Source organism: Papilio xuthus, unplaced genomic scaffold, assembly GCF_000836235.2.
Source record: "Papilio xuthus unplaced genomic scaffold, Pxut_1.1 DF825928.1, whole genome shotgun sequence".
Taxonomy (NCBI): domain Eukaryota; kingdom Metazoa; phylum Arthropoda; class Insecta; order Lepidoptera; family Papilionidae; genus Papilio; species Papilio xuthus.
This window is the reverse complement of record NW_013532721.1, coordinates 1,881,422-1,892,792: the sequence shown is the minus strand read 5'-3', so window position 1 is coordinate 1,892,792 and position 11,371 is coordinate 1,881,422. Positions and strand designations below refer to the sequence as shown.

The 11,371-nt window shown below is 34.1% G+C and overlaps 1 protein-coding gene across 1 annotated transcript in view; it reads right to left on the bottom strand.

Annotated features, from left to right (window-relative positions):
* Zasp52 (Z band alternatively spliced PDZ-motif protein 52) overlaps positions 1 to 11,371 on the bottom strand; it is a 33,787-nt gene that overhangs the window by 12,829 nt on the left and 9,587 nt on the right. The window contains exons 2-4 of the mRNA XM_013322126.1: positions 9,366 to 9,470; positions 1,415 to 1,566; positions 402 to 576 (exon numbers count right to left, since the gene is read on the bottom strand). Of these exons, the coding sequence (XP_013177580.1) occupies positions 402 to 576; positions 1,415 to 1,566; positions 9,366 to 9,470 (432 nt within the window). The remainder of the gene's footprint in view (positions 1 to 401; positions 577 to 1,414; positions 1,567 to 9,365; positions 9,471 to 11,371) is intronic.

Here is an 11,371-nt window from a genome sequence, read left to right as displayed (position 1 = left end):
TAAGAGAAAACACAAGGTAGACGGAGTAGAAAAATATGGTAAATAAAAAAAAATAGCTGACACTGCTAATCTCTATTATCGACGTGAACAAAGCGTATTATACGTTGCGTAGAAGTTATTCTTACATAATACCGATTATTTTATTTATTATGAAAATAGATTCGATAAACATGTTGAGGAGATTCCTGTGTACTATTTTGATAAGACAAGATTAGAATTGAACTGCGTAGAGTTTTCATTTATCAACTTTTATCTACTACCCATAATTAAAATACAAAAGTACACCGAGAAATCGGTTGAGTTTAAAATTAACCGGAAAAACTTTTTTAGCAATTTAAGACCGAAAAAAAACTATGATTGATGACAAATGGATTGACCAGGCGTTAGTTTTGGATACGTACGTAGCCGAAGGGTTTAGCGACATTGTTGTGTCCGGAACCGAAGTTGCGGTTGGGCTGAGGTGTGGCCTTGAGGCTGGTGCTGGTGACCGGTGCGGGTGCTGCACCCAGTGGCCGTGTGCCTGGCCGCGGCAGGCTGCCTGTCGGAGTCACTGTTGGCCGCCAAGTGCTGCCACCGCTGGAGATGACAAAATCGTATTGTTGTTAAAATAAAATTAGGATTATAGCTTTTAAATAGTATACGCTGTAGTCAACTTTACAGTCCAATCAGATTTTGTCAGTTTATTCATTTAGATTCAAATTCTTACAATGAACCACAGCGGAAATAAAACAAAAATATTTAGCCTTCAACGATGAATCGGAAATAACACATCTATTTTTAATTATTACGTATAGCGATTTAAATAAAGATCTCCCGGTAGTTAGGAGTATTGTAAAATTTAATTATAACTTACGTACATTGTTCAATGATATTTTCGTGGGTGTTATTAAAAGTCTTTCTAAATATAAAGGCTTGAGAGATCATATAAATGCGTTGCAACTTAAGTGAGGACAAATCCAGGAATACGTAAACATCTGAATCACTGTATAACACTAAACATGTTTCATCGTTTTCCTTGTAATGCAAGTATCATAGCGGCAATAGTGAGAAAAATTACTCCAATAAAAAATCCTATTGCTAAGCGATACTAGATTGGAGCACAGCCAGAGTTCACAAATTTGGTCAAGCTCCTGCAGTATTCAAAACTAAAAACCCATACATTATGTAGGCAATATAAAATAAATACAATATATGTACCATCATTCCGCTATTATTTAAGTTAAACATTCTTCACACATTTGAGTGTTTCGTTGAACATATTTACAAATTATTTAGTTATCATAAAAGCTGCTTGTTGATGCAAGTGCATGTTAATATATTTTTCGGAATCTATAGGATAATGGGCCGTTGGGTTTATGGAAGATTTGTTTGTTTCAATCAAATAAATTAAGTAACATTTAAAAGTTGTAATTACCGTTGCACTGTCAGTTCTAGGGCAGTGCCGGCGGCGCGGATGGCGTCCTGAGCCTCCTGGTGGCGAAGGTTAAACACATCGGTGTTGTTGACGCGGATGACCGCATCGCCAGCCTGCAGCCCCGCGCGTTCAGCAGCGCTGCCGCCGTTCACCTTAAAAACAAAGGGTAAGTCATTTAAGCAACTCAATAGTCAACCAGCTATTGTAGGAATTTCTCCATTAAATAAAAATATAGCCTCACTTTTACTATAAATCTCTTAAATCTGTGTTATGTTCTTCCGGTAAGACTTAAATCCTTGCACTTTAAATTACCTTAACGAAGCTAACGCGTAATTTTCAAAGGGTAAAGTTCAACTTTAATTTGTAATCATGTTTGGTACTGTGTGGTATACTTCACGCAATCTGAATTGTCCTAGTTTTTCGACTAGACACAAGTCATTAGGCGTCCGACCCTTCAAATGGAAAAGGACAAGGAGATATGAGGATATCAGCTACGTCATTCGGGATTCGATCTAGGCATTCTACATATAGATATGATGAATTCAATGACGTTATCTTAAAAAGTTATTTATAACTCAGTAGACAAGTCCTTTGTGTAATTAATTACATAATAGCATCGTATTTAATTCTCACAACGACGATGTTTTTTGCGCGATGTCCAAGAATGCATCAGCTGTCTTTACGTTTGGCACGCGTCGAAACGACTTAAGGGCGGTTTTTATTTTATGCGGTCAATGGAACACTTAATATATTGTAATTACATTCCATTCTCGATATTTAAAGCGGTCGGCTGCGCTATATTTTGTTTCAATCAACATATTTCTTATGTGGTGATCATAGAATAATTTTCGAATGCTTATTTATGGAATATTCGAATAATAATAATTAGATATGAGCGACTTATTATTGTATTCTACGTCATTGAGAGTTAGCGTACACAGTAGCGAATTGTCATCATCAGTGCAACTATTATTAGTCGGAAACCACAATTAACACAGCTTTAAATTAACATGATTCACTTTTTCCCGTTAAAAACACCGTCTCACTTGAAAATATATTATTTATGTATACATGCATATATTTTAATTGTTTTCATAAATGAAAAGTGATCTAAACCCCCATTGGTATCTTCATCATCAGCTCACTATATGTCCCAATTGAGGGGCTAGGAGCCTACCCTAAGTTAGGGGTCACTAAGCCATAGTCAACCACGCTAGCCCAGTGCGGGTTAGTTAACTTCACACATATTTTTGAGATTCTTTGCAGATGTGTGCAGGTTGCATCACGATGTTTTCCTTTACCGTAAGATGGTCAGATTCTTGGTGTGTATTGGTGTGAAAAATTTAAATATATCGAATGATCTTTATAAATGGATGTATGTACTCAAAAGTTCCCTACTCTGTATACGAGTACATGTTTACATAAACCTCATATAGTATACGAGGAAAACCCGAGACAATATTGGTCTGCATTGCAATCGGTACAGGAATAAACTTGCAGTTTTAATTATAAATTGATCATGGCAACGAAGAACCGGAGTAATGAAACAAGTTTAACGTTCAACACGTGCATATCTAGGTGTCCTGGATTTTATCTGACATGTGATTCCTAGCGCAGACGCCGGGCACAGGGTATTTTAGTGCGGAATGCGCGACGCGCGGGGGGCGGAAGGAAGCGGCGGTGACGTCAGACACAATGAGATCATCACTGACTAGGGTTACCAGTTGTCACCCATACCTTGATACCTTTATTACTATAGTTACACCAAATACTGCTAAAAATTAATAGTATGTTCAATCATAATATTACTTTATAGTACAAAAGAATTATGTATATATGAATTAAGTAATCAAGTGTATAGTTTCTTATCAACAATACATTAACCCTTATGTTCATTTTGTATAGTATCCCATACATACAGCTTTATAAAAATATACGATCACTATAAAATAATTGTTAACTTAGTTTTTTTAACTTTGTTTTTTGCTTTTCTTCAAAAAAGGAATCTTGCCACAATAAGGGCTAGAAAAAGAAATTTCAGTTTTTGCAATGTATTTTCCAAAAATGTTATGCCTTTTTATTCTTTGGTAAGCCATGGTTTTGTACCTTTTAGGTTTGTTAATTTACTTATGTCAAACATTGATAAATGGCAAAAGCAATAATTCGTATATTTAAATAATATTGAAAATGTAAAATTATAACATAAAATTCTTTTATTGTTCCTCATACAATAAACATGTTTTATTCACACAAAACAAGTTCATTTCATTCAATTGTGGTAACCCTACGTGAGCCGTCTGGCCAGGACCGGACCGTGCAATGCGTCGGCAGCTTTTTTCGCTTTTGCGCGCAAAAAGCTACGCGCGCGCGATCCTCCAACACGTCGGAATTTCTCGTTTCGTAATACGTTCTCGTTTTGAATCGGTAATAACTCTAGCTGTATAAAGTTATAAGTAACACTTTTGTTTTTAATTAATCTGTGACCATAATTTTGTAGGAAGTTATTAACTTATTTAGTTTAGACCTTTACCCTTTTTTTTAGGATTTGGCGTTCCTAACTTTGCTGTAAGAAATAAACTCCTTCCGCCGCAGACGTTGGCATTGACCTCGTGTATACAATCTAACCCTCGTCAAAGAATTTATCACGTACAGACGTGGAATTTCGTTAAATCTTATTGTGTTAATTCAATTGATTTGGAGAGTATGTTTAGTATAGGTAAAGGTAGTCAACGCATATGCAATTGCGTATGTCTATGGGCAACGGTCACTTCGCTATTTCAGCGATTTCAGGTGGCCGCTCGCTCGTTTGCCACCTAATGATATAAAAAAAGAAACTGTCGAACTTTGTAGCAGGACATTAGAGCCAAGTTATTTTTGCAACGTCTGACCAACAACTTAATAAATAGTAGTTCTAACTAGTATGTGTTTAGTGAAATAAGGACCTCGGGGAAAATTATTCAGCAAACCTTGTAGCTCGTAGATTTGGGATTTTTGACCTCTTTGATAAGTCACTGTCAAAACTCTTAAAAAAATCGTAGAAATTCCTCAACGTAAACGATAACAATAACTACAAAATGAGTTAAACTCCTAAGGAGTAACACACATAAATAATGAAATAGTTTGGAATCTTACATCCTATTTTTATTTATTAGTTTGATCCTTAAAAAACACAATAGAGCATACCTGACTCACTCCAAAAGTATATCAAGATAGTTAAATAAATTTACTTTTGGACTGTAACCACTAATTCTTACCTTGTTATGTTTTTATTGTAACAAATTTTTCACTAAAAAAACATAGACAGTTTTACTTTGAATAAATGTCTTAATCTTAGACGGTTTTTCATTTGTGTTCGCTTTAGTAAAGTCGAATAAATTTAAAATGGTATTATTATATCGAAATTATTTTGGCAGTCCGATGTTCACAGTTAAACTGATTGGGTCATCCAATAGGTAACCGAGCTCCAAAATTCCAATGAGCTTTCTTTGTCACATTCCAATATGAATCACCTATTTCCTTAATAATGTATTGCATGATTATTCTTTGGCGATGCCCTTAGTTCGAGTGGCGCGCACTCCATATACGGCAGCAGAAATACAAGAACGAGCGATTAAATGCCCTCCCCACTTTGCCCTCCACCGGCGCGCCGCGCGAGGCCGACACATATTATGTTTTCGTTATTGTTTACAAGCGGTCCTCGTTCGAAGCGACTTCGAATAAGTAAAGCAGGCGAAGCGAACGAACCATTTTATTGAAAAGTTTAATCGTTATCAATTTTTTTAACATATTTATTAAAGCAGACTGATATTGAAATTTTAAATATTTATGAGCATCAAATACCTCGTGTATCATAAAATCTATTGGCCTTCTTTAGTTCATCCTTTATAAACTTTTTTATTAAACAATAATATCAAAAAAATATTTAACTTTCACAGGTAAATACAAAGAAGTTAAACAGGATTGTGATCGTTATCTAAAATTATGGTTTCCAGTTCTGGTTTCTCAGATAACAATATCTTTGTTAACAAAGCAACTTCCTGAGTAATAACCAATCATAAATCTAAATTGTTCGCGTCCAATTCTTTTGTATTGGATGTTGTTATCGTAACTTCCTTTTCGTCTTTGACAGGATTTAACACATAAAATTTCTATACGTCTATGCCGTTTTACGTGAATATTTCTAATCTATATAACAAATTTATAAAATTACATAAATTAAAAGACACTACATACTCTTAAATATTTTTACTATCGCAAAAAATGTCGCAAGACGGTAGAAAACAGTGAACACGTAATGAAGAAAAGTCGCAACCCTCAGCAAAACTGAAATAAGAATTATGCTTCTTAGACTATTTAACCTTATTTTTTAATAATAAAGCATTTTTATTCAATTTAAGATTTATAGTACACGAAAAAGAGTCCTATATTTAGATGATAAAGGATTTTCGAAAAGATCGATTCTTTTCCTCCTTCATCGAAACCTTACCTTTATAGAAAAACTATAGCCTATCTACGCTTTCGATTTGTAGAGTTTTTTTTATTATTAATGAATTAAATATGACTTGACTTTTGACGTTAATCAACAAATTGTTTAGTAAATTTTACATTACCTAAATGTTTTATGTGAAGAATCCTCAGTAACGTAAAGGTCGGTGTGACACTTAGCCCACATTCTCAATGCCAGCGAGACATTGAATTTTCGCGACTTTCAAGGTAATCTATCGTTTTACAATTTGACATTGAATCTGTGTGTAGATAACCCTTTAATTACGAGTTTTGTGTTCTATTAGCATACTTCTATTACGCTTTTATTTAAATAAATCGAAGGTTGCCAATAGAAAAATGTGTGATACTTTTACATAGCCTTGTATAATGTTACTTTTTAGGAGTTTCAATTTTCTGTTAATATTTTTTTCAAAGAGTTAGATCTCCAAAGTTCGCTATTGGTTAAGTTAATAGCCTGAACAAATATCCAGTTACAACCAGTTTTTGGCGAAAAATATTGATGACTCAATATTCGCAGAATCCACCAAACATTTTTTTGTTAATCTTCTTTTGTTTTGTGTTTAAGAAATTTGTAAAATTACATGCAAATTTACCTTACTACCAAAAGAACAATAGATTATGGATTTACCATGTTGCAGTCGGAAGCTGGAAAGGTTTAAGTAATTATAACAATAGCTCTCTTCACCTTCACAAACGTTTCGACTGTATATTTTTACTTATTATCAGGTATCTGTAAGTAAATACAAACAATGCAGAAACTGTCGCACATTATATCTCGGAAAGCCGACTCTGGTATTCATAGCTAGTAGCGATAGCCGAATAATTAGAAAATACCGGGGGCGATAATCCACGGAACGTTGTCGCTCGGCGTTCTAGTTTCAAAACAAATCCTTACCTTACCTACTGTATACAATACGTGACTCAGATTGTGTTCGGAACAAGAAACCCGTCTCGGGTTGCGCAACGATAGCCGGCCACTCCTGCCCTGCAGAGTCAGCCCGATTCCGATCAATAAGAGTGAATCTGTACCCCATGATGAGTTTGAATATGCACATATCTTATACTATAAGTGAGGTATATTTTTTTTTTTTCAAAGATACTGACATTCATCGATGGAAATACAGTCGAGTGGCAACTTATTAGTTATACGACAAAATTTTAGTTTATTTTTAATAGGATAAAAGTAATGCAGTACTGCATGGTCCTAAATTGTTATTTTCATATAATATTCTAAAAGGTTACATGCATAACCTAAAAACAAAGTTTACAGTTAATATGTTTTATAGAGGAAACGGAAATAGAAGGCCGTTCAGTGGTAGTGATATTAATAAAATGCTGATATGTATGCACAATATAAATGTACAAGTAACATGTACTTATCGAGGTGAAACAGAATAACGCAAGGATTACCTACGAAATGAGTAAAAAATCATTAACAGTAATTGTAAGGTGTGATTAAATATTTCCGGAAAAAATTACAGTCAATAAGGATAGAAATTTATAAAATGGTGTTGTTAAGTGGTATTGGAAAACAAAAATCTTCGCGACGTCTTTGTAGAAAACTTGAAATGACAAGTTTGCAAAAAGGATATTGTGAAATAATTTTAGTTAAGTATAACAATTTAACTCACGCTTATTCATTACAAAGCTTCTAAGGAATAAGCGTTTTCACAATAAAACCATTTATAACTTCAAACATTGTCTAAATTAGGTTTTATCACTTGTCTTGCAATTACGGACAACTTGTAGCCTAATATAGATCTACATATTTTGTAACCGAAACAAAAAGACCTCAAATATAATATTGTAAGTAAATATTAAAACAGATAAATGTCTTTTTATCAAATATGTTTGTCATTTTACAAACAGTAATATAAAATAAGTACTTTAAGAAGTTACAAACTATTTAATTTCAAATCAGACTTTGAATACGTTGACAGGTCTAGTCCATTCGCGCCAGGAAAGACTGCTTAGCAACTAATTCGCAATAATTACTTTCCTATTTCTATTCAACAATGGCTTTATCGAACATTACAATGGAAGACATTTTTACAAATCTTATTTTTTTCATCGAAAATAAATCTTTGACATTAAAGTCATAGTCCATCAAGAATATTATATACAAATAATTTCCCAGCTAGGTACCCATCGACTAAGCTGAGATGTTAAATGTAAATAGACATAGTCGGAAAGGAGATTAACACCTAAAATTATGAGCTGAACAGATGCTTGCGTACTTCAGTGCGTATTTTAACTCCGCATCAACGAAGATCCGGGAATTAAAAGTTCAGTGACATCGTGTTAGGACGCAACGCAATTTAGCAGCCGTTTGACTACATGTAAATTTTTTATATGCGTCTATTTAGTAAGTATGACGCTCATTGAACGCACGCCGAAGAAATCTATCGTCGATAAGTCAAACAAAAGTACCGTTGGGGCCAGGAGATCATCGTCATTATGTCGGTTATTTTGACATTACCAAACGTCACGACCGCAATGCGAGGCATGGGCAGATGATAGATTCTGAGACATTGTTCTGTGGCCACACGTGGGCAGGTGTAACATATATTTTTATCTTTAAATGTCACGATGCGATAAAAACACTTTAACGTCGTATTAAAATATTTTGATATTTTAGGTTTTTTAATGGGAAAGTTGGTAATTTAAGGAATAAATTAAACAAACGAGTTGGGTTTGCAAGTTACTTTCTAGTATCATAAAAAACGGCTTACTTAATAACTTAGTCATATTTCCGAGACCATCATTCTTTGTAAACCTTCATGAAGTAAAGTAATCAACGTTCACTTACCAATATCTGGCACTAACCTCCCTTGACTACATGAGGTCAGATCACAACACGACTATGATATAGAGGCATTTAAGCGGTGACGAGTGTCGAAACTTTAACGAGGCCACCTAACAGTTAATGAGAGGTAAAAGCTCCTTTGGATAACTAATCACCTATTTGAATATAGCTAAGATAACACATGACAAATGTACATTCATGACGAACATGAAATAACAAGCAACGCCTCTTTGGAGGTAAATTACAACACAAAGAATATATCCGCTAGTTAAACAAATGTTTTCCTGCGTATAACAGTTCTAGGAAATGATGCGATGCGCGAATTATTTATAAGAATTATTCGCGACCAGTATAGCCTATGTAAAAAAAAACTGGAGCTTTTTATATCAGAGAGATGTAAATATCGGAGTGGATTTTTTGCGGATACTGGCCGCAACCGCGTGGGCGGCGCGAGCTCTGTTTTCACACGACACGTTGCTTATTTTGTCATATCTTAAACGTTTTCATGTTTGTTGCTATCGCGACCGCTATAAATACATTTGCTAACAGTTAAAAAAATAATAACTAGATTATTATCGCCGTCATCGTTAGGTTGAATTTCAATGTATATTTTAACAAGAATATAATATTAAATGTTACCTTTTGGACAACTAGCGGTGTGCCGAAATCTTTCCCGCCCTGTAGCCGGAATCCCAGCGGCTGCTGGTCAGACTTGTTCAGCCGCACAGTTAGCAACTGTGCCATCTGCAGAAAGAAAAACCGCGTTAAAATAATCAATTAAAAAAAAACACTTAGACTAAATACGGAATCGATAAAATAGAAGCCCTAAATAAGTTTTTGTTGACTTTCTTTTATTTAGTTACTAGCGGACCCGACAGACGTTGTCCTGTCTACACGTCTTTAATTCGAATATTATTTAAAATTTGACACTGCGATGGTAGCGCCGTCTGTCGGATCCAATGTAAAACATTCCAAAATCAACAACTACTAATAAATTAAAAATTAATTAAAAAAACATTGTCCAGCGGACAAAATTGTGAATTTAAACCATTCCCAGATCCCCTTGAACACACACAAAAAATTTCATCAAAATCGGTCCAGTCGTTTGAGAGAAGTTCAGTGACATACACACTCACAGAAGAATTATATATATAAAGAAAAGATAATAAAAAAAGATTACTGAAAAATACTGTTACCTAGGTCTAGCAATCCTAGCATACGTTGTGTGATTGTGCACACGAGACGGATTTGTCAGGTATAGTAGAGCGGATAGAAAATATACGCAGCCGGTTATTTACTATGAATATTTCAGGTAAGCAACTGGGCTTTTAAGGAAGATAAAGCAAACACGATCAAATAGTGTTAGTAATGAGCTGAGACGTAAGCATTAGCAAGTCGGGGCGAGCATTAAGCCTGGCGTGGCATTTGATTGACCCAATTGAAGATTTATTTTGTCTCGGGCTCCGCTGACCGCGCGGCGGGCGTTCGCTCCGTGCGATCTATTTTATCAACGCCGAAGATCTTTTCGCGAATCAATAGACATTAGTGAAAGGAGGCTGAGACCAAAACTTTCGTTTATTTGTTCAAGGAATAAACAATAAACCAATCATTTATCTATTTCGCTCGGATTTCTCTTTCCGGTATACCCAATTATGATTAGGCAGGTATATCACGATATCTATATTGTTGATGAAATTTCATTTTCATTTGTACAAGATAGAATTATCGACATAATATTTTTATAAACTCATTTGTAGCTACAAATCAAACTAAATTCTTAGAAATTGTCTAATTTACACGTTTTAATAACCTCAATAAAATTACAACTAATTATAAAAACGATGACTAAATCTTCTTGAAATTAAAAACAAAGATGTTATATAAAAGACATAACTCAACATAATTTTCATCCTAATTAGGACTACTGAATCAAAAATAACAGTTATTTTTTGCATTTCTTTAAGTTAATGAAGTTAAGATAAAGTAATATCGCATAATGAATAAATAATACATTACTAAATGAAATATACGTAATACGCAGGGATGAGAAATAAAACTGGTTATAATAAATGTGATAAAAACACTTGAGAATTCTTTCCCGTCGCGACTTTGTTGGCCATCACTTGTTTGCGTTTTCCACAAAGGTCGAGACGTTATTGAGTATCTTTACTAAACAACTTTAAAATTAAAAAATTCTAAAACCTTTCCTAATGAAAGTGTTCCCATTTATTTAGTATTTTTATTTTTTTTCAATAGGGGAAACTCTATTAAAAAAATACTTATTTTTCTACGTGCTAGAGTTCTTTAACACTATATAGTTTTAGATTGACCTCTAAAACAGTGACTAGGTCACTGTTATCTTGATTTATACATTCGTTACTATGATTTGAAAAGTAACCGCAGGCAAGTTGTAACAAGCCAATAAGAGTGATTTTACAAATACTGAGATTAACTTTATTGATCCAATCTTTGAAAATATTCAGTTATCTATGAAGTAAGTAGAATCAGCGTTTTAAAATTATTCGATCAAAAAGAATCATAAATCTAATTTTTTATTTGCCATTGTTACTAAATATTATTTATCGAGTTTTTTAATTATTTGTTTTTGTAGACGGCGTGAGAGCACAATGTCATCCGTCATGCCT